General features: G+C 43.5%; 1 protein-coding gene across 2 annotated transcripts in view; it reads right to left on the bottom strand.

Moving 5' to 3' along the window:
* The window catches only part of LOC119396050 (GTPase-activating protein and VPS9 domain-containing protein 1), a 93,063-nt gene that overhangs the window by 55,111 nt on the left and 10,349 nt on the right, over positions 1 to 27,603 (bottom strand). For both annotated transcript variants that reach the window (XM_049415847.1, XM_037663103.2), the window contains exons 2-6: positions 26,876 to 27,528; positions 19,370 to 19,540; positions 14,462 to 14,698; positions 9,487 to 9,735; positions 6,122 to 6,242 (exon numbers count right to left, since the gene is read on the bottom strand). In XM_049415847.1, the coding sequence (XP_049271804.1) occupies positions 6,122 to 6,242; positions 9,487 to 9,735; positions 14,462 to 14,698; positions 19,370 to 19,540; positions 26,876 to 27,514 (1,417 nt within the window). In that variant the 5' untranslated portion in view covers positions 27,515 to 27,528. The remainder of the gene's footprint in view (positions 1 to 6,121; positions 6,243 to 9,486; positions 9,736 to 14,461; positions 14,699 to 19,369; positions 19,541 to 26,875; positions 27,529 to 27,603) is intronic.

Here is a 27,603-nt window from a genome sequence, read left to right as displayed (position 1 = left end):
AACCGCCCGATTCTGTCCAGCAAAAAATTTTCAGCCCTGCCATACCAACTAAACCACTGCCAGGCATTCGTTTACATAATCAGCCCTATTAGTTTTTTGAAGTATTTATTAAAACTTTTCTCAAGCGTTCTTTGTACAGTTGGTGCCTAAAGTTGAGAGACCACTAGGTCTGAGAAAACTTTTAATTTATCAGCAATTTGTGAGTGTGTTCGGTCGAACTGCACAGTACAAGCTGTAGGCATGTTTTAGAACAGGTGGGAAGTCTAAATTCAAGGCTGCCTGGCAAAGCAGCGGGAATATTCAGCTTTTTCTTGTGTTTCGTGGTCCTCAAACTTTTGATGCTGACTGTACATCTAACCAGCTAACTTTGATCTCAGCCTCAACTTACAAGGAGTGAAACCAAAATAAACCAAACATTCATTTTCATGTCTCTTCCACGCTTCCATATACTACTTTCATACCCACCACTATGTGTTCTACCACTAGGTGTAGCTAGCTATAGCCTTCTGCTTGGCGGAAGCTATCCTAGAAGCGTGTCATTTTTCACATCACATTGTTCACAAGAGGTTGAATGCAAAATGCCTGTGAAAACATCAACTGCGATTATAAGAGCAGCACATCTGCATTAGATTTTGTTTTCTTTTGGCTTTTGAGGAAAGCTTTTATAGAAACTCGCACAATACTTCAAGAAGCCTTCAAGGAAGAAGCCTCGAGCTGTACTAAAATCTACTACTGGTATTGTCTATTCAAGAACAGCAGAATGAGCACTGAATTCGATGCATCACAGCGCAAGGAACGAGGACGACATTGAAAGACACATAGCGCTGAGTTCGTCTTTCAATGTCATCCTCGTTCCTGGTGCTGTGAAAACTTGAACTGTGCTGCACCAACTAGCCCAACACTCAACCTTAGTGAGCACTGAAGATGAAACTCATATAGGTTTCTAGTTGGACAGATGAAATGTTGATATGATTCATGGATCAATCAACCAAGATTGCCAAATGACCACCGACTATCTATCAGAGAACAGACGCACTAGTCGAAGTGCAGGCCAAAGAATTTTAACACAGGAATTGTACATGAGATGAATTGCAGCAAAATCTGTGCCCAGGCTGTCCACACAAGAAAAGAAGCAGACTTGGTTATCGGTGAACGAAGACTTGAAAAATGAAATCACAGCAGACCCAGATTTTTTTGTTGAAAGTGATAACAGGAGAAGAGTTGGGCTACAACTATAACCCAGAAACCAAAAACAGTGTTAAAGGAACACTAAACGCAAATATTAAGTCGACGTTGATTGCTGAAATAGTGGTCCAGAAACCTCGTAGTGCAACTTTTGTGCCAAGGAAGTGCTTATTTTGAAATAAAATCACGTTTTAGTGGTCCGCATCACGTTAGCGCACTTCAAATCCATCGCCTCAAAGCAGTCTTTCTGACATCACTGTTGGCGTGCCCAACGTTGCCCGCCTTTATTGCATGGCGGCGTGCACTGGCGGCGTGCACCATTCAGGCATCTGGCAACATCACATGCATGCGGCAACTTTCTGTCAGAGTGACTTTCACGAGCGTGCAAAACACGCACGGCAGTACCTGATACCGAAACTACCACTGTGACGCGACCGCGTGAGCGAAGCCGGGCGTCGGGCGAAGCGCAGTTAGGCGAAAACGGAACCTTTGAACCACGTGCGCCATTCCCCATGGCAATGCCAAAGAGGCCCTTTTTTCCATGAATCAAACAGAAACGAACAAGCAGCATTTTATTACGTCTCTTGATGCACGGAAGGTTCTTTTTTTATTGCAGCTAGTTTGATTACTAGTGATTAATTGTAGTCATCAGGGTCATTTTCAAAATGTCCCACTTGTGGCGCACGTCGTGTGATACATTTAGCTTAATTGCTCGGTAAGTAGGGCACTGCTGTTGATAATATTGCCGTTTTAGACGTCATAAATTGAGCTTTCACTCTGACATAAATTGTTATTTGCCTTTAGTGTCCCTTCAAAGCAAATAGAAGACCCATAGACCATCACAACCCAAAAAAGCAAGACATGTTCAGTCAAACGACAAAACAGTGCTAATCGTCGTCTTTAACGTCTGAGGCAGAGTCCACCGAGAGTCTCTCCCAGCTGGACAGACAGTTAACCAAGCATTCTCTACTTAGATATTTTAAGATGCCTGCGAAAGTACACCCGAAGGAATTGACCAGATCTGTGCCAGAGTGAGTGAGATTGGTGGGCGGTGCCTTCATCATGACTACGCCTCCACACGCAATGCACTGTGTGTGTGGTGGCATCTAGCATTGCAGCAATGGACAGTCATTCCCCACCAATCGATTCCTCTATCTTGGCATACTGCAAAATTTTCTATTTCCCAGAACAAAAAAACTGTTTCCCAGGTGGCCCTTGACAGCATCACAAATGAAAAGTCACAAGGATGCACCAAGCAGTGGAAAAAAAATGAACTGACAAGTGCACTGCAGCTCAAGGAGGCTACTTCGAAGGCTTAAAGGACTATTTTTAGTGCAAGGACCACCATACAGAAGAAAAGAACGTGCCACAAGTACTTAAAGGCATAATTTTGAACAAAAAAAGGCCCACCACATAGAAGAAAACAACAATATGTCACAGGTGCTACAATGCCTGTGTGATGTGTTCTTGTTTTTTTCTGTGTGGTCCTTCTTTTTTCCACTAACTTGTGTCTTTTAGTAGACACCAACTTGTCCAACAACATTTCTCACCTTGAAGACAAGAGATTTGTTTTTCCCTTAATTAAAAGTGAATAAATAGCATACTATGGGGAAGTTCAGTAACTTTTGTGTCCCCCCTCGTTAGTGCCTAAAGGTGGGTTTCAAACACGGTTCCCATAGCGTAGCAGCTACGATGCTCTGCCTAATAGGCAAGAGATACATGCATTCACTTGCACCCCCACAGTGCAATGCAAAAGTTATGTTAAAAAAAAAACGTATTTCTACAAGAATGGATCTGTTCAGTCCCACAAGATCCAGCAAGTGCCACGTAGGGCATGACAGTGTTTTCTAGTTCTCTCTACACTGATATATTGCGATTTCTGTTTGAAATGACATCAGGTATAGCCTCAATTACGAGGGCGGTCCGATAAGTACTTAGCGTCAACGCGAGAGCGCGACTCTATCGCATGAGACATATAATGACGTTAAGTATGCTCTCTTAGAAGGACACATACGAAGGTCCAGTCGAATCGGACGCGCGGTTTTGTTTTGGCAGCTTGAGGAAGCAGGTGATGTTCGTGTGTCCGTTAAAAATGGAAAAAGAGCAATATCGGTTGGCGATTCCATTCTTGTTTTTGGAAGGGAAATCGCACAGCGAAATCAAAGAGCGACTGCATGCCGTCTACGGTGAGGCTTCTCCTTCGATGGCAACCGTAAAAAATTGGTTCAACGAGTTTAAACGCGGTCGCACGTCGGGTTTTGATGAGCCTCGCCCAGGGGACCCGCAAACGGCTATCACGGCCGATAACCTGGCAAAAATCCACGACCTCCTATTGGCAGACCGCCGACTGAAGGTGCGCGAGATAGCTGAGACAGTAGGCATCTCAATAGACCGCGTGGGTCACATACTGCATGAAATATTGGGTATGAGAAAGCTGTCGGCGCGATGGGTGCCGCGTTTGCTCACTCCGGACAGCAAGCGCATCCGTGAGACCACTTCAGAGCAGTGTTTGAAGCTGTTTAAGCGTAATCCGAAGGAGTTTCTGCGTCGTTTTGTGACCGTCGACGAAACATGGATCCACTGGTACACACCAGACACCAAAGAACAGTCGAAACAGTGGACTGCACCCGGAGAACCTGCTCCGAAGAATGCGAAGACTGTCGCATCGGCCGGAAAGGTGATGGCCGCCATTTTCTGGGATTCACAAGGTGTGATCTTCGTCGACTACCTTGAGAAGGCAAAACGGTGACAGGACCCTACTACGCTGAATTACTGGGCCGATTCGACGCCGAATTGCAAAAAAAAACGGCCACATTTGGTGTAGAAAAAGGTGCTCTTCCACCATGACAACGCGCCAGCTCACACCTGCGCCGTCGCCACGGCCAAGTTGGTCGAACTGGGCTACGAAGTGGTGCCCCATCCAGCGTATTCTCCAGATTTGGCCCCGAGTGATTTCTTCTTGTTTCCCAACTTGAAAAAATCACTCGCCGGACAAAATTTTGAGTCGAATGAAGAAGTTATCGCCGCCACAGAAGCCTACTTTGCAGCTCAGGAGAAAATGTATTTTTCTGACGGGATCAAGAAGTTGGAGGATCGCTGGGTGAAGGGTATAAAGTTGAAAGGGGACTATGTTGAGAAATAAATTGATACCATTCAAAAATTTTCGTTTTTCTTTTGAAAGCTAAGTACTTATCGGACCGCCCCCGTACAGCTTTTGTGTCATGCCAGCACAACCAGTTGTAGGCAAAAGAGCAGCGTCAACTTTCTCTCCTTCATTCTCCTTTATAGACTAGAATGAATGCCTTTAGTGCAGGGTCGCATGCACATGTGAGATGCTTTTTGTTTTCACTGAGCTGCTGTGCTGAGCAGTGCTTTCGACGTGGTGCAACATACTTAAGCACATCACATCACACGAGCATTTTATATTATGCCCCCCCTGCTATGAGGCCACTGTTACAGCAAGTGATAGTATGTAACGTTGTGCTCTGCAGAATGCTAATCCATTGAGCCATAATAGCAGGTTAGAGCATCTAGTATTCAAATAAAGGGGTACTGACACAAAAATTTTCAGTTGTTATTATGCGTCAAATGAAAGGCCAAGCCCTCGAGGGCATAGAAAATGTATTGGTAAGCATCAGTGCGCCCCGAGAAATGCTTTTAAACATGCTTTTAAACATGTTTCAGTTTCTAGTGTACCCTGATGTCACAACATGATATGAACTTCTGGTCACATGTTCGCGCAGGATATCGTGACGTTTCCACGTCCGCACCACTCCGTGGCTTCCTTGGCAACGCACAAGCGGCCATTTTGCATGTTTTGGCACCTGACGTCATCACAGCTAGCCATACTGGTGCGTGAAGTCACCAGAATTGATACTGTGGGCTGACGTCATGCTAGTGCCGGATGTCTGTAGGTGCATCACGCGAAAATTTACTTTAACGTCAAAATAAAACATCTTATCAGCATTTATTGAGCTTCACACTCGCTCAGAGCTGTCTCTGTATACTGGAAATTTGTATAGCAGATTAAACTCAGCTTTGAAAATTGGTGTCAGTACTCCTTTAAAAGGAAACTGAACAGAAACACTAAGTCAGCTTAGATTAATGAAGTACTTGTAGTAACTGTTTGATTACTTGAAGAGAAAGTAAAGGGAAAAGTTTCATTTCTACAATTTCCCTCTTAAATCCAAAACTCCAATAGTACATCAATGTGACATCACAGATTTCAAATATTTTTTTTTTTCTATTTAAATCATTGTGGCTCAGCGGAATTTCCTGATGCTTGATAAGTTCAGCCTTTGGAATTTTAGAATCCAGTGTAGTTGAGCTTTACCAAGAGAAATTTAAGCTAGGTCCAAGTAGACACCATCCAAATACATGTATCAAAGCACGCTAATGTGGTGGCATGGCCATCCCATTTTCGTTCTTGCATCTTTTCTGGCCTATCTAAGCCATTTCTAATGAAAAGAGTAACTTTTTTGGTTCATAGAAGAGTAATCTACTAATACAGCCCAAATAAGCTTCCTCTTTAGTGTCCCTTTCAGCTACATTCAAAAGCCTTGCTCCAACTTACATAAAAAAACCCTAAAATATGCCCCTTGAGGAGGCATTAGACATTACAGACTGTTAATAGGAACAACACTCAACCCAGGCCCGTAGCCAGAAATTTTTTTCGGAGGGGGGGCACTTGGTGAAGGCCTTGGCTATTTGAGCAAAGCACCTATTTTCATTATTTATTTTCGGTAAAACACCCCCCTCACCAAAATTTCGAGGGCGAAGGGGGGGGGGGGTGTCAGGACCCCTAGGGCACCCCCCCCCCTGGCTACGGGCCTGACTCAACCACACTTGAAATCAGCACGTAAAGCAGCAGGGCTTAACAAGGATTTTAGAAAACAGCCTGAGGAATGCAGCGAGTGAGGGCCAGATGTTTTCTTACCCTTTGTTGCTGTCTGCTTGGGTGCATCCGTAGGCAATGGTAGCTGCTCAAGTAGAGAGCTAAGTGTTTTCTGATGACTACTCTCACTCATGGGCCATGTTACGTTTCGTAAAAATGACACCTATAGAATAAAAAGTGAAAAAAAATTACTATTCCATGTGGATTTTGTATCATAGTCTTCCAATTCCTAAATAAAGTAAAAAAAAAGCATCTGATAAAAATAAATAATGAAACTATTTTTTCTAACTGCCTCATAGCCATGTATTGGTGACATTACATGAGAGTACTATTATGTAGTACACAGAAGTGTTGCGTTACAGTGTAATTTTAAAAACAGTCCCAAGAATATATAAAAATAGCCCATTCATTTCCGTGTCTCTCTGGCTATCAAAAGCTTTCCAACACAATTCAAGCGATCATTCAAAGAGCACCAATGAGAACAGCAGTAATTCTATACAAGAATGCAAACAGAAGCGAATAACAGTGAAGTGAGAGGGAAGAACTAGGTTCATGACAACAAGTGCCTGCTCAGCTGTGACAATCGAAATCCACACTTCATCAATACTCCTGCAAGTGGCAGTTAAAGAGATAACATACTCATGATATGCTACATCTGTATCAGTGCGACCCTGATTATCACTTCCTCAGAACCACCAAAAATAACGTATGTATTAGTAACTTGGGTATTTGCATAATCCAACTAACAAAAACTGCATCTATAATGCAGCCTTTCTTGATGCAGAATTGCGAGGAGCCCAAATTTAAACTCTAGGCTAATACTCTCAACTGGTCAGGAACCAAAAGTGGCAGAAAACTAATGCAAAATGAATGCTGTACTGCAGATGCCAATCAAGCTTTATGTGGGGCATTAAGCATACCTTGTATACTGCAATCAGCACTTCCCAGCATGCTATGTTGTTTTCTCAGTTTTAAATCAGTTTCTTAGAGACATGCTTTGAGCCAAGCATAAAGAGGTTTCTTTCAAAGAGATCATCTACAACATCACCTGCACATGAATGTTTGAATATTTTAGATGCTACATGGCACACCCGTGAACGTAGGCACAGGCATGGCATTGTTGTCATCCAAAATAGCCAGCATAGTTGGAATGAGCTAACGCCTCCTTTCACGTCTTCTCTCATACGACAGCCCACACAAAACTGGGAGCCCAACGGAGCATGAGAAGTCTTGTGTGGTCACACGCAGACTGTGTAGTGGTGCTGGTAAAAAGCATTTGTCACAACACAAATTTCATGTGCACTTCTCTATAATGTGTGTGCAAACGTATATCCCATAGGATACACATGCCTTCCAGTGCAACCTTCGTACATGCTTTTCATGTGCACTGATATTAGTTTCCTTTTCATGAGACTCTGCATTTGATGCATTGAAGTGCATCAACAGCACTCTAGGCCCTGTGCAAAGACAGCAAGCTTGCTGCTGGCCATATGCATCATGCAGCATCTCATGAAAGTATCTCCTAAATAGATCGCCAGAAAATACTGCTCCTGGACCTTACTGTTGTCACCATTCCCTCTGACCGTGTCGCATCAGGTGGTTGTTTTGCTCAGTCATTATGTTATCCTTCCTTACCAGAATGGTCTTCAACAAAATTTCTGGAATTCTAGGCAATGTGGTTCTCCATAGCTCCATGCTGTTCCTCTACTTCATTAATTTTCAGCTTCTGCATCAGCTCTGTCCATTTTTGTGGCATCGTGTGTCACAGTTGCACGGTACATCACAAGACATGGCACGCAAAGAGAACTCAGCTCCATGGTTGCTAAAGCATTCTTTGCTCCTGACTGATAAAGTTAAAACATGGAAGTGTTCACAGCGTTGGCAACAAAATTGTGGTCGCGGCATTGGCAACAGCCCAACATCAGAGGTGTAAGATGTATTCATCATCATCACATAATGGAAACACAGCACGTGTTGCTCTGGGCCTGCGTAGGACAGGTGAAGGTTCATTTCATGTTCGACTGTGACCTGCGTGCTTCATATCTGTCCTCAAAAAGCAATCTGGCATGCTCAAAATATTGACAACCGAAGTGCATCATGTCATTCTTGTGCACCTGAGACGTGTTCATGCATGGCACAAGCAAAGGGAAACCTTCAGCTGCAAGTCAAGCAGGAAAGGTTTCTATGGGCCTAAAATGAGAAGATATCCAGACCTTGAAGACAAGTTAGCCAAAGAACTTCTTAAACAACTCAGTGTAGACCACACGCCCATGATGATCAAGCTATGAAGATTAAGTTTCCCACTCTATGAAGGAAAATTGTGCCTGTCTTATTTATTTTAACCATCAATATATGGGGCATGCCACAGTTTTCTTTTATGAATCGGGTGCACATTACATTCTGATGCACTTTTATTTTCATTCTTTGAACCTGAGAAAACTGGGTGCATTTTAGACTCGGCATTCATTAAAATCGGAACAGTGTGGTATGTAGGCATTGAGCATCTTGTCTCCAGCATACTTTTATGCACACAATAAATTACAGATGACCTTCTCTAACACAGAAGAAACTACTGCACCATGTAGTACTTTTATTTCATGAATGTGTTCTCTATTTCAACGTATAGTATGCATTTGTTGCAGCCATGTTTAAGTGTGCATTATTGCTGTGTTCATTATTAAAATTCTTTTATCACTGTAATGACAAAATCTGATATGTATCAGGCAGTCTTTCTAAAATTTATAGAGTCATTTTGAGTCGTTACTTCCATAACTTTCTCTGCTATGTGGTGTGCCAAAGCAATACAGCCTAAACTTCACACTTTTGTTTCCATGGTTTCTAGAGAACAAGGTGGACGATTTGACATTCTAGTATTAGCCAGACATGCAGTGTTTTCATGCTTGCCTCTTTTAAATAAATAACATACGGCAAACTTGAAATGGCTGTTTGCACCCTGTCTATGTTGTCGTATATCTCAGGAGCCCAGTACTACCATAGAGCTATTGAAGAAAAAGGGGAATCAATAGAGGGGCCTGTTTTTGTTGGACACAACCATATGAAACCAACCAATAGTGAAGCCAAGAAAGGCGTAGCGGACAATATTAGTAGTTCTTCATTCAAGTGTAGCAATTACAGGATAAATAGAAAATGAAATTGGATAAAAAAAAAGAGACTTGCCGCCAGAGGAAGCCAAACCTACAACCTACAACTTGAGTACACTGCGGACTATCACGAACATGCTATTGCTACTTGGTAATTCAGGCTATTTCATTTTTGTAAGGCAGTTTTGAATGAACTTTGACACATACCATGAACGCACAGTTTTACTCATTAACAGATCACTAAGAGTAAGACTTTTATGTGCTCAGTGAAAAATATGCCCAGAATAAAAAACCAGGACAGCTCACCAGTGTGGCTAGTTGTGCCTCTGAAGCAAGGAATGCTGCACGTGCTAGTTCTTCCTGCTGAGGAGATGTTGTGGTCGGCAAAGAGGCAGCTGCCTGGGAACCCTGGCTTCCGACAACCCCATCCCCCAGAAGCAGAGAGTCCAACAAGGATGAGATGCAGTCCCTTGGGAAGCGGTCATAGAGGTCTGACAAGCGTGGATCCGGACGCTCCCAGCGCGCCAATGCCAGCACTTGGATAATTTGGGCTACCTGTAGACGTGTACACGGTAAGTTGCGAATAACCATTTCAAGCAAACTAAATCAGAGCACAATAAAACTACATCATTAAGTGTGGTTAATGGCCAAAAAACCAGCAGATATCATGCCTAATCAAATTTTTTCAAGGCACTAATACCAGGGGTCTTCCTAAAAATCCATCTACTTTGTCAATGGGTGGGAGAGATGAGGCTTTTTGTGGCACTGAAAATCACGCTTACTACAAGTGCAAATATTTTCAAATGCTTTCACTCTAAAGCATTAATAACTAGAGGTGTGTGAATATTCAAAATTTCAAACATGAATTTAATAGTTTTTTTTATTCAGTGAATATTCGGACTTTGCTGAATAATCAGCCATGTCCGAAAATGCAGTTAAAGAGGTGAATATTCGGACAAATACGAATATTCGAACAAGTAACGACTTACAAAAGCTACACAATTTTATAATATGTACCCATTAGGTTACATTGTACTTCACAGTTACTGCATACTACTGTTCACTGAATATTTATTCTGCATTCCTGGCAATTGGCGATGCTTTTCTGTAATCACAGAGAAATACACATGATGCATGCATGGCCTTCATGCTCCATTTCAGCCATCCAGCATGCCCAGGCAACAGGGGTATAGTTTCTTTTTCATAAAGCTTTATACAGCATATGTTGTACTTTCACATTCTATAAACAGATATACATTAAATAACCGTCAGGAATGTTACCTGAAAAATGTTTAAATGCTTGGAAAAAGAAAACGCAGTGTGCGAGCACCACATTAGGGAGGGGGTCTTTTTCATTTTCAGACATGTTGTTACAGCATGTAAAAACTGCTCACCTTGTGAACATGTCAAGCAGTTAATTTTTCTGCATGATAATTTGTAATAAGTGCATTACCAAAAGTATCTTCAATGTGCTGCAGCCTAATGACATGCAGTTTCACTAATTTGTTTTAAAAGAGTAATGAAAGCTATTGTTACTTCTTGTTTTCAATTTTTTAACAATGCACATGTGGCCTAGAATTGGAAAGGCTTAGGCAAAGTGATGAAATCAACACTGGTGTCACTCACGGTCACTTTTGATTGCTATTGGGCTGATCCAGATTGAATTTCGCAATTGTGATTAGCTCTTTTAAGCAAGCTGCATAAGGCAACCATTCACTGTTAAGAAATTTGATCCCGATCGGGCTTAATTGTGGTAAGCAATGCACCGTGTGTAGTGATGCTACCGAGCACTTCTGATTTGGAGCAATTTCTGGAGCGGCAAAATTTTCATTTTTGAGCACTTTGGAGCAGCAAAAATTTCCATTTTGAAGAACATTGGAGCAGGTAATTTTGAAATGGGAGTGCCCTGGAGCAGCTAATTTCACATTCTGGAGAGCATTGGAGAAGCAAGTTGCATTTACATTGAGACAGCTGAATACTTATTATGGGGCTCTTATGAAGAGCTAAATAAATATCTCAATTCGTTGCAAATCCTCGCGAAGAAATGCTCCCCAGAGCACTCATTATTTAACTCGATTATGTGAAAATAAGGGCGTCATGCAATCGGATGTTGTAACATAACCTCTTCAGCTATTTTTTTTCTACACAAGCAAATAAACACAATACTGGATCAATAAAATTGTATATTATGACATGACACTCTAAATACAACTATGTGATTATTAAAGTACAGAGCTCCTGCCACAAATCTATAGTCTTTATCTTAATAAAATGTTGCACTTTAAATCAGCAGAAGCGACAGACAAAAGCTGCGGCATACAAAAGTGCCTCAATGCATGGGCGTCGGCAGGACTTAAGTCTTGGAGGGGGGGCAACTCGTGTTGCATCGTGGCGGGGGCAGGGGGGCGCTGGTGGGGCTTGAGGTGCAGCTGCTGATGTGTCTTGGGGTGCAACAGCCAAAATAGGATTTGGAGCAATTTTCAGAACAGCAAACTGTTGCTTTTGGAGCACAAAAATCCAAATTTGGAACAGTATAACAAAGAAGGCTTACTTTTAGAAAAGAAAAAAATATGCACAAACCATTCAACATCAGCAAACTCGTGCACAGTGCACATGAACACTGCTATTTCAATAAAAGAAGTGTGTTGAACCACCCCACAGTGCGAACAATGACGAAGTCTACGTTAGCATTTGCAGGGCCTGTCAAATAATTCGACAGGCACCGGAAATGCTAATATGTACCTACGGACCTGGCAACCTCGAAATTTGGGAGATTCGTAAAGCAGGAGCAAGTGGGGGACAGCGAGCTGATGCCTACTCATTTTCTAAAGAAAAACAGCGCACAAAGAAACGAAGACAAGAAAGAAGGGTAAGCGCTGATTCACAACTGTTGTGAGTGCAGCGGTGCATCTTTCCTCTATTTCTTGTCTTCGACATTTTGTACGCTGTTTTTCTTTAAAAAATGCATGCGCTAATTATGCAAGCTTTAAAGACAGTCAGTTGGTTATGGGAGCTTCATCAAGCGTGATCTGCACTGCCACGACTCATTACGATGGCAGATAAATACGTAAGAATTGTGTCAGAAAAGATTCTTGTGGAAAACATTCTTTCTTTTCGTCCTTGCATCGAATTTCAAATTGCAGCGCACAAACCAGAAAAAATCACAGCGTTAGAATATGATGCCCAGTGATTGCCCAAGTAAGCAATATGCCCTAATAAACACAATGTTTGGGGCTTGGCTTGTGCCTGTAAAGATTTTTTGCTGTTATATGTATGGTGACAATGCCACTTAAGGGGAGACTTGAAAAGTGCAATTTTAATAGTTGGGTGAATGGAATGAAATTTAATACACTTATTCAGTTTTTCCTGCAGATTCCAAATCTCTGAGTAGATTTTTAATAGCTGCATTAGTACAAAAGATATGCTAGTTCTAGAACGTTTTCTAGCACAATTCTTACGGGGATTTTTGGCAACTTCTTTTCGTCAAACACAAAAGCAAAGTATGCGGCAAGATTGCCAGAAAGCTAGTCTAGCCGATGATGCTATTTATTTTCTTATAATGTTGTTTACCAAATGATAATTCTCGATAATCATAAAGTGTATGAAGCAAAAATTTTTCACTCATATTTGCATCCGCTTTTCTTGCATTTAAAGTTCAAAGAAAGCAATCAAATTAGCATCATCGGCTAGACGAGCTCTCTGGCAGTCTTGCCACATACAGTAGAACCCCGCTGTTACGTTCCTCACTGCTGCGTTTTCCCGGCTGTTACGTCGTTTTCCGCCGGTCCCGGCATAGCTCCCATAGGATACAATGTATTGGGAACCCCGCTGTTACGTCGTAACTGTCGGACCGTTCCCGTATGATACGTCGCGAAGTGCGCCCGGAGCCGACCGAGTGACTACCAAAGAGAGCGGCCATGGTGCATTTTCACGCAGCTTGGCCTCGTTTGACCGTAATATTAGCCGCATGAGAGGCGCAAACAACAGAATCTTTCAATTGATGCAAACAAAAGCATGGCCTTCGAGATTCAAATTGCAAAGATGGCGTCTATGACGTAACTGCTCGCGAAAGCAAGGCCTTCGAGATTGGCATTTACTATTGACAAAAGCATAGCCTCTGAGATTTGCATTGCACAAACATGGCGTGTATGACGTAATTGCTTGCGAAAGCAAGGCCTTCGAGATTGGCATTCACTTCTGCCATCGCGTTGGCGTAGACTCATCATCATCGTTATTTGTCGGAGAACGGGAGGAGTTCGAGCTGGTTGGAGCTCGCATGGTCGCGCGTGCGGTTCGCGGTCGGACTCGCCGCGCCGGTCGTGATTGCGTGTGCTTAGTTCTTTCATGCCTACAGCTGTTGGTGTTAAAAAAATCACATACGTTGATTACATTTCTGTGGATGAGGCCGTCCTTAGCTCCGCGTTTCTATCCATCGACTAGATCGCGGCTGAGCGCGCCAATTTTCGTGCTGCTCGTAAGAATTGAAATAAAATTCTGTGCCACTAAATATTTTGTCGTTTTTCCTGTTTTTCGGCTCTTACGTTTCCCGTCTCTTACGTTTATTTCCTACGGTCCCTTCAAAAACGTATCAGCGGGGTTCTGCTGTATTTTGTTTTTGTGTTTGACAAAGCCAAGTTGCCAAAAAGTACCATAAGAAATATGCTCTCAGAAATTGCATAACTTTTGTTCTAATACAGATAATAAAAATCTACTTGAAGATTTGGAATCTGCAGAAAAAACTGAATAAGTGTATTGAATTTCATTCAGTTAACCCAACTAATAACAATTTTTTTTTCAAGACCCACGTCTCCCCTTAACCTGTAAATATTTGGCAATGTATCTTTAGAGAATTTGTAGCTGCCCATGGCTACAGAGTGCAGCAATGTAAAAACAAAAGGCATGGCAGGCAGAGTTTGTACAGGATTTTTTAATGGGGAAAAATGCAAAGGCTTTTGCAAAGGCAAAAATTCAAAGTCCCCAAAAACTTCTTTTTCAAGGACTCATTCCTTTCTTTGACACCTTTGTAATAAAACAACTTTTTAAAGCACACTGCAAAATAATTTATTGAATACTAGGAAAAAGATTCGCTTTCAGACTAGACTAAGCCTAATTTAAGACTACATTAAGATATGTAGTAACAAGAGTTCGTGAAAGCTCCTAAAGCTTTGCAGTTATCCCTTGGTTGATGTTTAGAAGTTCTTGTGCCAATAACAACACAATAACAACACAGGGCCTCTTCTTATCACTACCACCCAACCAAAAGAAAGCCAGTTGTGCTTACCTGCATGAGGTTGAATCGTGCAATTGGTGTTATATGTGTGTCAACAAGGCCGTGCAGCTCAGGACTGACCACAGCAGGGCAGATGAAAAAGGCAAAGACAAGGTCGGCGCAAACCACTCCAGCCCGAGGGTCCTCACTAGCTCCATTATGTGTAAGCGTTGCATGCAGACGGCGCACCAGCCACGCCAACGGTGCTGGAAGCCACAGCCATGAGCTACGCAGGCCCTCCACAAAGCCCTGCACCACAACACACATAGAATATTTCATTAAAAAACAAAACTGAAAAAAATGTACACAATATTTGAACTTTTAAGATTCAGATGCCTTTGCTCAACCTCAGTCCTCATCATTCTGCGGGAGCTCCTTTTTGAGAACCATACTGTGGTCACAGCAAAATTGACCCAAATTGCCCATACAGTAAAATACCACTTAAACAAATGCCAATTAAACGAACTATTCAATTGTACAACCTTTTAAAAAATCCCCCACCGCAGCGCCATCGAACCGAATGCTAACGCACTTTAGTTTAACAGAATTCAGTGGAGCCCGTATTTCACTACTGCAAACATATTTTGTAACACTATCCCATGCCTCCAAGGTAATGTTGATAACTTCAACAAATGCAACCGCACTTTTTGTGGCATAGTTTTATCGTGGCCTTTGTGAGCAGCTCCGCCAACAGCGCGCCACCACAGCTAATTGCAGAAGCCGCAATTTTACGTTGACAACAGTGCTTCATTACCAAGTTACGTAAAGTGCATACATTGACCTTGAACTCGACTGGCTGCCTACATATTTTTGTAGCCAGCCCAAGTCATAGCTGCAGCAACAACATAGCTGCAGCCTTAGCCCTGCTAACGAGTGCCAAATCGAAGAGCACATCTCTGGACGAAAAACTGGATGTACTGCGTATCACTGATACGCCTGGAGAAACTCAAGTCCTTTGCTGCCCAGCATTGTGTTGTGCCGGAGAAGGTTCATGGGAGCTTGCACATATATATATAGTAACACAATTCGTAATCACTGCAGTCGTAAGTGAACAAGTGTAGCAAAAGATTGCTGCATTCTTCACAAGGTATTTAGTAAGCAGAAATTCAGATGCAAATGAGCAGCATAACAAATAAATGGTTTGAAATTTCATTTGAACACCCAATGTTTCTTTCAGCTTAGGATAACAAACTATAGAACATAACTGTTTCAGTTCAACGAACTTTCACTTCAACAAACTTTTTCCTGAAACTGCACAAAAAGTGGGCCTGGGCTAGAATTGGCATGAAACTATTTGCATGAAGGTTACCAATGATGGCAGCCAATCTCATGCACTCCACCAGATTACAAGACTAAAGAAAGTGTGAAGGAGAAGTCAGAAAAAAGTTGAATAATGGTTTATAGTTTCACGAAAATTGGTAGGAAAACAGCAAGTTTTAAGACCAGCACCTCCTTTTCACTCTGACTTCAAGAGTTCTTTTAAAAAATGAGGAAGGTTTAATGTCTAATTATAGATGAAGATGACACTTCACCCTAATGGAGAAAAAAAAAAAAAGAAAAAAAAACACAAGTGGAAAGAGAGAGAGAGAGAGGGAGAGGGGGGATGCTGTAAACGTAAAGATGTATTGTTCAAGGTGCCATCGAATTCATTGCTGGCACGTATGACAGCAACAAAATTAAGGATATGCCTTCCAGCTGCACATGTAACAGGTATATGACCTTTCATGTTTCTTATGGTGCCACGCTACAAGCCAAAAATAATCTTGACATGCCACAAATTCATGCGAGACTGTTCATAGATAATTTGCACTGCAATCTTGAACAATGCTTTTGAATTCCATGCAGGAATCACAGAACATAAAATAATGCATGTTGTTTAGCCTATGTTTGCAAACGGGAATGACAAATGCTACACTTAAGAGAAGGCAGGATTCACTCTAAATCTAAGATGTAAATGGCTCACAAATGGCATGTTTAGTTTCTAAAAACAATGCAAACACATTAAACATACTGCCTATTTCTTGTGACTTCCTCAAGAAGAACTGCTATACTACTACTGCACACTACACTGTACCCCTGCAAGTGTACTTCATTTAACTTGCTCTCAATCGCATCTTACATCATCAGAAATCATCTTACCAATAAAATGGTGCTGTCAAACAGGGTACTGAATGACAAGGACAATGCAACCCATGGTAGAAAAATTAAGGAAGTGCATGTCTCAAAATATCAATGGTTGGAGATACCAGGATTTTATTAGCACTTTATCACGACAGAGTTGCTATAAGCTTCACCACAACACAGCTGGGTAAGGCAGTGAAGCATACCAACAGTGGCTATTCATTATCTGAAAGAGGACCACCACAATACTTGAAGAATGAAAAAAAACCTCCTGGACCGATACTCACACTCCACAAGATAACGCTGACCAATAATAAATAAGAAGTAAAGCTTTGTGACTTCGGCACGGGCCTTGGATAGACAAATCAGGCAATTCCTATTTTTCACAATTTCAAGAGACTAACCGACATACATGGAGTTTTCAGATAAAAAAGGCATATTTTGTGTTTTGTATTATCGAAATATTGAACAATTTCATGGATACCTTTGAGTTTAATATAATCTGGTTTAACTGTAAAGATGCACCAACTTTTAACTCAGTCGGCATGAAAAAACATGATTGTGCACAGTTGTACAAGGGTTGTTCAATAAAGACAGACTGACTCTCTGAAACACTCATTTCTGAACATTACTCCATCAAAACTTTTGTCGCCTTCAAAGTATTCTCCACTGAGCGCAATGCACTTGTCCCAGCGTTTCTGCCATTCCTGAAAAACATGGGTGAAGACATTTTTCCCTGTCCTCTAGAAAACTCCGTCCCAAGCCTTGACTGCATTGTAGGCCGTATCGAAATGACATCGCTTCAGTTCCATTTTTGCCATGTGGTACAAAAAGAAATCGCAGGGGCCAGGTGAGGACTATGGGGTTGGTGAGGGATTGTTGAGATGTTTTTTTTCCGAGAGACAAATTAGACTACGGTGTTCGCAATGTGAGCCCTTGCATTATCGTGGTGAAGTTTCCAATTTCCTACAAGTTTATCTTCTCGCATGAGCGTCACCAAGACACTTCTCCAAAACACTTTGTCCCCTATACTTTCCTTGGCTTGATGTTGTGTCTAACAGAGAAAACGAGCCCCAAATTCCCCTTTTTTCATTCATTCATAGCAAGGGTCTTGTTCTAGCAGATCTGGTGCCTCCAGGTAGTATGTGAGGAATTATTGGTCTGCTACCAACTCGTAAAACGAGCACATGCTATGCGACGCCTGCAGGCAAAAGAAGTGTTGCACACTCGCCGTATGATTAACACTCCCAGGTTTAAATGCACAGATATACCCGATAAAGTGTGCAGGAGGACAACCGCCGCCTTAGCTCAATTGGTAGAGCATCAGACGCATTTTTCGAATATTGCAGGTTCGGTCCCTGCCAGCGGCAAATTGTCTTTTCATCCACTTTAATTTTCTCACATTTATATAACAATTACTACAAACAACGTCCCCGATACTTTCCTTGGCTTGATTTTTTGCTCGTCATTTCTGTAGTACTCTGCCTTTACCGCCTGTAGGAACTCAATGGGTGTAGAACATTCCCTCGTGGTTGGAAAACGTGATCACCATTGCCTTGTTTGTGCCAATCTTTCCACTTCAGTTTCATTGACTGAGGCTTGGAAGCTATGACATGCTAGCTCATGTGATGAGCGAGAGTGATGTGACATCTGGTGGAAATTAATAGCGTCACCACATTTGCGAATAATGCAAAGAGATGACTCGGCAAGTGGACAGTGAGGAGCACCAGACCCAGTCTGTTTTTATTGAACAACCTTCGTATATTCATCGCAAAATCTTGTACTCCTGCATTAAACAGAACTAGCTTCCACAAACGTAATTTTTACTGACTGCACATTCCATGGAGCCATGATTTAAGAGAGTAAGAAAGGAAAGGCAGGCAGCCTTCTGCTTTAAACTGGAACTGTTTTCACATCACATAGGTATTTGGTACTTTATAGACACATTTGCCATCAAATGATCTACGCCCTGTGCTTGTTTGTTTACGGTGTGCCAACCTGGTGGGCGAGAAGCCTTTTAAAGCACAGCGTCTGGCCTGGAACCCACCCAAAACATTTCTGGCTAAATACAATTCAATTTATAGCCTGTAAAGTCACTGCTCCTTCGTAAACAAAACACTTCCACGCCATTAGTGTGTACCTGAAGCAATAAGGGTTTTCAATCCATCACATTGTTTCAAGACATTATACAGCAGTGCTCAATCACAGAACCTAATGACCACGCATACACAAAACATGGTACATGTACGTCTTCTTGCATTCCACACCCATCAAAGTGAGGCATAAGCGACCAGTGCCTTGCGCTCAACAACAGAGTGCAATGGAAACTTAAATGCCACAACAGGTGGCTAACAAGGGCTCCAACAGCACACTTGTGATTAAGGACCGCTGATCAAAAACTTTATCTTTCAGAGACAGGTTAATGTAATGATTGCATTACATTTTCCTTTTTAGGCTTTGTCACTGGTCTGGGTGGTCACCAGAAGAGACTCATCATGTGGTTAAAAAAAATTCAAGTGAATATAATTACTACATTACCTATACCAGCCCCGGCTCACAACCATGAAGTCTTGCACCTCAGGAGTCAAAGGAGCCACACTAATCAAAATAGTAAAGTTCTGAAATGCAACACATTTTGTTTCTTATTTGCTGAGAATCTAGGTACTTTTTAAGCCTCACTTGAGCCATCCATTTATTTATTCAACTGAACAAATAAACAGTGCACAAAGTATCAACAATGTTAACAGGTGCTGTGTCTCGGCTCGAGCTAAACTGATCTGCCCCTCTGTTCTCACTCACCTGAGCAAGCCGTGCCAGCCGATCAATTGTCCAAGCTCGATAGGCCCCTAGACGGCGTGCATAGTCGGGAGAATCCTTGGCACCAAAATGACGAAGCCTTTCGTCAGGCGGGAACCGCACCACAGCTTTGCTTGGATCAATGTCCAAGTACAGGTCATCATCCACTAGCACCTGGTGGCAAAAGAAACTAGTTTTAGTGAAGCCCTTCCACTTTGGCTCCTGCATGAACGGATGTATTCCTGAAACTGAATGTATGCTTTGGGATTGGACATTGCTGGCCCATGTAAAAACAAACTGATAACAAGATACTGAGGTAATAATGAGTGCCAAGGTACTCAAAAACCACGACATCGCCTTACACAACAGAATTTTTAAGAATATTGGCATAAGCACAACAAAAACAGTAAGCAAACTACAAAAGTCTCCAATTCATGCTGCAAAATGTTTCCCATTCACATGAGGCTATGAGGTTAAAGCAACAAATTTGCTATGAGAGATGCTGTAGTGGGGGGCTGCAAAATAATTCCAACCAGCTATGGTTTCTTAGCATACACACAGAGCACAGTACGTGCATGTATTTGTATTTTGCTCTCATGAAAATGCAGTTGCAGTGATTAAACCTCATATTCAGTGGCAGGAAACTGTAGCCACTGAGCCAAAAGGTGCTCTAGTGACTTGGCATTAATTACATGATAAATGAAAGTGTTAAGTGCATTTTTCTGATTATTTCACATTTGGTCAGGCACTGTGCAGTACCAATAAACTGGAATTTCACTTCTTAAAAAACAAAGCCACGAATTTGTAGCAACGCCTTTTCCAGCAGTATTTTACAATGTCAGGGTTGACGCTCCACCCACGTTACCAACAGAATCAGCAATACGTGAACAGTGGATTATTAGAGTGATATTGAATCCAACAGGAGGCATTAATACAAAACTGTGGCCCAAGTATTGTGTAGCAAATAAATTACAAATGGCCTCAGAGTGAAGGCATCAAAACTGCTGGCGGATTTTTTTTTAATCCTTGTAGTTATGTTACAAGTATATAAATTACACACAAGCTAAATGCAATTAGCCATTGGCATTAGCTATGTTAGTGTGTAGGAAATGAAAAGAACTTTTCAAGAAAACCTGACACTTCCTAACTACTCGTAAATTTGAAGCTTCAGTTGCCAACAGCTTAAAGTCCTCAATTATGAGAATAATAACAGACCCACACCTCTATGTGATAACTCAATAAAAATATTTATTGCCCAATGCAATCAGAGTGAAAAAAAAAATCAGGAAGCACAGCCCCTTGAACTTATGGAGTGACCTAGTGCCATTAATACAAGCCTACCATTTTACCTATACACCAACTTTCTTTACTGAAACAAGAGCACTAACTACCAAGCACAAGTGGCAAAACTATAAGCGATAGAGCTGTGCACGGGCCGTATTTCCGAGCCCGAGCCCGACCCGGACCCGCTGACTTTGTCGAAGGCCCGCCCGAGCCCGACGGCATAGGGCTGCGAGCCCGCCCGGCCCGGCCCGACGTACGAAAACACAAACCCGGGCGCGGCCCGGCCCGGCCCGGCTTTTTGAAGGTTCGCTGCGAAAACAAAACATCGTTTTCCGGTAATTTGGCATTTTATTGAGCATATCGAATATGATCAAACGACACACGACGAATAGTCTCTATTACACGGATTACAAATTGTCGTGCAAAAAATTCGGCAGATCCCACGTACCGTGGGAGTCGATGTTATGCGAAGCATGCGCGACATGGTGACTGTGGCGTAAGTTTTCACATTGAGCGAAACGTTAAGGAATGACGCTAGAGAAATGTGGAAGTGGTAACGCACACTCTTACGCTGATGAGTCGCATATGCATTATGTCACCAGTTATTTACAGCTGAGTAGTGATGCCAACAGCAACATGGCTGTTACCATCACCAGACGCGGTAAGCTGATGTGTGGTGCTTATATTCTTCAATACTGAATAGCGCGAATCCGAACAGCACAAAGACGAAACACAAATGCACAGGACAGCCGTTTTTCGCAACTAAGCGTCATTCAGAAAAGTTCCCCTAGATATACACACAACCAAGTGGCACACGCTGGTGCACTGCACGTACGTTGCAGTCACAGTTGCAGTTGCTATGCTTATACTTATATGTTATGACGGGAACGCACGCACGTTTCACGAACCCGTGTGTATGTGTAGAAGAGGCTCTTGACAGTTTTAAACAAGGTCATCATCACCGTGATCAGTGAGCACCAGCAGCTCGACCGGACTTGTTGATCGGATCCGTTCGTGATCGCGGCTACGAGAGGTCTAAGTGTAGTGAAGTGCGAGGTGTAGCACAGCTGGTGGAAATCCTGGATGCCTCTTACGATGAAATGATCTATGACTCCTCCTGTCCTGCACGTGGCAGCGAGGCCTTTTGATGCCCTGTCCACATTCAAGCCGTCTTTCACGCAGTATAAAGACCAGTCGTTGTTGGGTCTTGATAAATCAGTGTTGAAGTCACCGATAATGATGAGCAGCCTCTTCTCTCGGCAGATTTATTGTAGGAAGTATTGACCCCGGTTTTTGCGTAATCGACGTGGTCCACGTTGCGGACCCCGTGAACGAGTGCATGGTAGTTGAGTGTCTGCCAGGGGTGTTCTGTTTTCAGCTTCCTCACTTTCCTTGTGTCCGCCACTGTGGTGTAGCGGTTACGGTGCTCGGCTGCTGACACGAAGGTCGCGGGTTCGATCCCGGCCGAGGCGGTCGCATTTCGATGGATGCAAAATGCTAGATGCCCGTGTACTTGTGCGATATCGGTGCACGTTAAAGAATGCCAGATGGTCAAAACTAAAGCCCCTACAATTATTATTATTATCACTTTCCTTGCGTGTCAATGTGTGTGTTCGCGTTTACTGTGTTGGTTGAGATATTGTATCACCTGTGGCACATACCTGCACACCATAAACTCTGGTATACGAGTATGTGCCACACGTGACTGAGAGAAAGGGTTTCATGACGTACGCGACAGGTATTTTGCGCTATTCATGTCATGACCAGTGAACCGTGTTCACCATACACTGATCCCCTGCTATGCCAATTGTGGTGAATTAGAAGTTATGGAGACGACCAGCAGAGCGCCCAGACGTAGGCGGCTAGATAGATAGATAGATAGATAGATAGATACGTAGATAGAAACGCCCAAAGTGCCGGAGGTTCGCTAAGAAACGCTTCGCATTTAAAACAGCAACCAGTCCATCGATTCCGGCTTCAACGAAGTGCGGCGCTTTTGCATTATGTAGCCCGCCGAACTGAAGTTACGTTCGCTGCTTGCACTCGTCGCCGGAATTGCTAATATCTTTTTGCGAGCCTGGCAGCTTGGGAATTTTATTTGCATTGCATACCTGCGACAGCGCGGCACTTTTGCTATACAAGTAGACGGCCTCATGCCAGCAACAATGGAGTTCGCTCGCCATAGCCGTCACGTGTATGGCGTATGCCCATGCAAGCGTCAGCTTGCACGAAGGTGATCTACGTCAGGTCACTCGTCGCTGTCGCGTGCATTTTCACTCATATGGGGTTTGGCATTAAATCTAACACGAGCAGTCGCGTGGCGCCGTCACTAGCTCAGGTGGTGTTACTTCTCTGTTTGTCGGAGGGCAACAGAGGCAGTGCTTTACCTGCTCCCCTTTAGTTTAAAGTAGCGAATGGAAAGGAAAAGCGGTAAAGGGCGGTCGCGGAAAAGGCGCTGTATGCATGCTGGAAAACAATTCCCGCTCATTCTCTATATTTCGGGCTTGAGTCGGGCTTTGCGCCAGGCCCGAGCCCGGCCCGTTAAAACTCCTAGTAGCCCGAGCCCGGCCCGGGCCCGAGGAGAAAATACGTCGGCCCGCCCGAGCCCGGCCCGCGGGCCGGGTCAGGCTCGGGCTTTCGGGCTACCCGGAGCCCGTGCACACCTCTAATAAGCGATACCTTAATCCCAAAATGTCTACCCACACGGAGCAGTGTGTGTATGCCTGGCTATGTGCCAGCTTATGCACCTTCATGCCTGCAGGTATTTTAAAGATTTTAAAGACAAAGCTTACGTTGGCTCTGCCCCAAATAAACAATTTTTTGTTTACTGCTGTCTTGCCAAACAGAAAACTTTCATTACTGCATATGTGCCAGGGCTGGGCAGAGATACTCAGAAAAGTGCTCTGGAATACAGATATCAAAATACATGTGCTGGAAGCCTAAAATACAGATACCGAGATATATTTGTCTTTGACCTAATGGGATATTTCAGAGATACATTTGCAAAAAGATGAAAAAAGTATCCCAGAATACAGATGCAGGTATAAAAAAACCGAATACTTCGTTCCAGAGATTCTGATGCTCCGCAAGCACACTAATAAGTGCCGAATAATATTGTGATAATGTTGCACCGTATTGAAACTTGCAAGTTAAGCATACAACTCGAGTCACTAACAAACACCATTTAATTATGAGATGGTATACATTTAATTTACCATAGGTCGGCACTGTAAGAGAATACTCACTCACACTCACTCACCCCAATTTTTTCAGCCTTCGCACTCACTCACGTTCATACTCGCGCCTACTAACACTCATAGGCACTCACTCACGTTCATACTCACGCCCACTCACACTCATAGGCTCTCACTCACGTTCATACTCACGCCCACTCACTCATAGGCACTCACTCATGTTCATACTCACGCCTACTCACACTCATAGGCACTCACTCACGTTCATACTCACGCCTACTCACACTCATAGGCACTCACTCACGTTCATACTCACACCTACTCACACTCATAAGCATACACTCACGTTCATACTCACACCTACTCACACTCATAAGCATTCACTCACGTTCATACTCACACCTAGTCAAACTCATAGACACTAAATCACGTTCATACTCACGGCTACTCACACTCATAAGCACTCACTCACGTTCATACACACACCTACTCACACTCATAGGCACTCACTCACATTCATACTCCAACTTACATGGACTCACTCACGTTCATACTCACCCCTACTCACACTCACAGGCACTCAATCACATTCATACTCACGCTTACTTACACTCACACTCACTCAAGTTCATATTCACACTTACAGGCACTCACTCACGTTAATACTTACGCGTACTCACAGTCATACGTACACACTCACGTTCATCTTAAGCCAAGTTAAAGCAATCAGTAGTCACTCATGTTCATACTCACACCTACTCACACTCATGAGCACTCACTCACGCCTACTCACCCTCATGAGTGCTCACTCACGTTCACGCCCACTCACACTAATGAGTACTCACTCGCTTTAATATGCCTACTCACACTCATGAACACTCACTCACGTTCATACTTATACCTACTCACACTCATGAGTGCTCACTCACGTTCATACTCATGACTACTCACTCTCATGAGCACTCACTCATATTCATACTTATACCTCTCAGTTACTCACACTAATGAGTACCCTCATGACTGCTCACTCACGTTCAAACTCATGACTACTCACACTCATGAGCACTCACTCACGTTCATACTCACGCCTACTCACGCTCATGAGCACTCACGTTCATACTCATTCCTGCTCACACTCATGAGTACTCACTCACGTCCACTCACACTCATGAGCACTCACTCATGTTCATACTCGCATCTACTCTCACTCATGAGTACTCACTCACGTTCACACTCACGCCTACTCACCCTCATGAGTGCTCACTCACGTTCACACTCACGCCTACTCACCCTCATGAGTGCTCACTCACGTTCACACTCACGTCCATTCACCCTCATGAGTGCTCATTCACGTTCACACTCACGTCCACTCACACTCATGAGCACTCACTCATGTTCATACTCACATCTACTCTCACTCATGAGTACTCACTCACGTTCACACTCACGCCTACTCACCCTCATGAGTGCTCACTCACGTTTACACTCACGCCTACCCACCCTCATGAGTGCTCATTCACGTACACACTCACGTCCACTCACACTCATGAGCACTCACTGACGTTCATACTCACATCTACTCACACTCATGAGTACTCACTCACGTTCACACTCACGCCTATTCACCCTCATGAGTGCTCACTCGCGTTCACACTCACCTCAACTCACCCTCATGAGTGCTCACTCACGTTCACACTCACGTCCATTCACACTCATGGGCACTCACTCACGTTCATACTCACGACTACTCACACTCATGAGCACTCACTCACGTTCATACTCACGACTACTCACACTCATGAGTACTCACTCGCGTTCACACTCACGCCTACTCACCCTCATGTGTGCTCACTCGCGTTCACACTCGCGTCCACTCACACTGATGAGTACTCACTCACGTTCATACTCACGACTACTCACACTCATGAGTGCTCACTCACGTTCACACTCACATCCACTCACACTCATGAGTACTCACTCATACACTCACAACGTTCAAATGAGTGTGAGTGAGTGTGAGTGAGTGTACTCATGAGTGAGTGTGCCGAGCTATGTAATTTACACACAAGATATGTTTTGCTAAGAAGGTTGTTGCGTTAACTGCACTTAAGCAACATGGGTTTCTGGAATAGGCTGTCTTCTAGACAGCGTCAGTTCGGCCTCAACACACGACTCGTGAACTCGCAAAATGGCTGGCCACCCGGAAAAAAATTAGGAATGCTACACCGGCTTGAGAGACGGCAACTTTCGTCGGCAGAGGCCGACAATACAGCCTCCGTGATCCTAACCTGAGCGGCGTGGGGCACTTTACCACACAGGCCATTCTGTGCGTATTGGAAACCCTTCACAGTCCTCCCTGTATCGCCGAGTGGCGGTGTGCCTTTGCTTGGCTTAGCACAAAAAAGTCTTATTTTTCCCTTGGAAACATGTCAGCCCATTTCCATTAAAAAAATTAACAAATTCCAGTGTCCTGCACAGTGTCGAGATATAATCAATACACCATAAATGTATTTCACTACTGAGATACAAATACGGTTTACAAATGTATCTTGATACAGAAATACAGATATTCAAAAGTATCTATGACACTATCGCGATACTCTTGTATCACTACACTGCCCAGCCCTGATATGTGCCAATGAGTATGAGCTCCTTCCACATTTTCACAATAATTTATACTGTACTACTTGCATTCTTGAGTCACAAGAATGATTACTAGCATTGTTTCTTCCCAAACTCACCAAAAATTTAGTTTCAATCAAACAAACATACAGGTGGTCAATAACACTGGAGCAACATGTGTGCTGGCTAGTGGCTGTTAAAGCAATATTGCATCATGTAACCAACACTCCTTCCCTCCATAATAGCTATGGGAAAAATAGAACTGCTTGAATGCGGTTTTTGGATCTTCCTTCATCTTCCTGCCCATGGAGGAACAAGAAAATGAAAGCTACTGAAGGTGCTTATAAGTAGTAGTGGTACTGCCACCACTGCCCCTTCCCAAGAAAGTGATGCTGCATCTATGGTTTACCTGTATCAGTGCTGTGCGCAAGGCTGAAGTCAGAAACAGCTGTGCACCAGGAAGGCCCTCAGTGAAGGCTTTGTAGAAGCGACTGAAGGCACAAGAGCCATGCTGCAGAAGGCGCCGCACATTGTCGCAACCTTCCAGCTGCAGCACCATCAACTCACGCAAGAGTTGCAGCATGAGTGTCTGGTCTTCTGAGAGGGTCCCGCAGCCGTACACACATGACACTAAGATATCTACAGCTGCCTGCAGTTGACTTGTAGGGCCACGCACAAGGCACACAGCCACCAGACAGGGATCCTGGCGCAAGCTGCGGAGCAGTGTTGCGTATGCGATGTCATGCGTGCCCAGATTGCGGTACGAATCCACAAAGCATGCAGCCTCGAGGGCATTCAGGCGCTGGCAGCACGAGGCAGGGCTGCCATCACGACCGAGGACGAGGGCATCCAATGCGTTGCGCTGCTGCCGCCAGATCCACGAGAGATGCTGCAGGTGTTCGACAGAGCGCTGCACACTCTCGTTCAACCGCTGAAGCTCTCGCTTTTCTGAGTCTACAAACAGATGTTCACGGCGAAGCCGTGAAGCCAACTGGAGGAGCTCTGCGCGCAGGCCAGCACTGCCTGCGCTGCCCCTCTTTAGCCCCATGGCCACACTTTAATCTGAAATTGACAAAATTTGGCAGATGAAGGAACTAAGAGACCCTTCAAACAAGCTATAAAATGCATTTAGTAACA

Source organism: Rhipicephalus sanguineus, chromosome 1 (assembly GCF_013339695.2).
Source record: "Rhipicephalus sanguineus isolate Rsan-2018 chromosome 1, BIME_Rsan_1.4, whole genome shotgun sequence".
Lineage (NCBI taxonomy): Eukaryota > Metazoa > Arthropoda > Arachnida > Ixodida > Ixodidae > Rhipicephalus > Rhipicephalus sanguineus.
The sequence above is the reverse complement of the archived record's forward strand: the minus strand, read 5'-3'. Positions and strand labels throughout refer to the sequence as shown.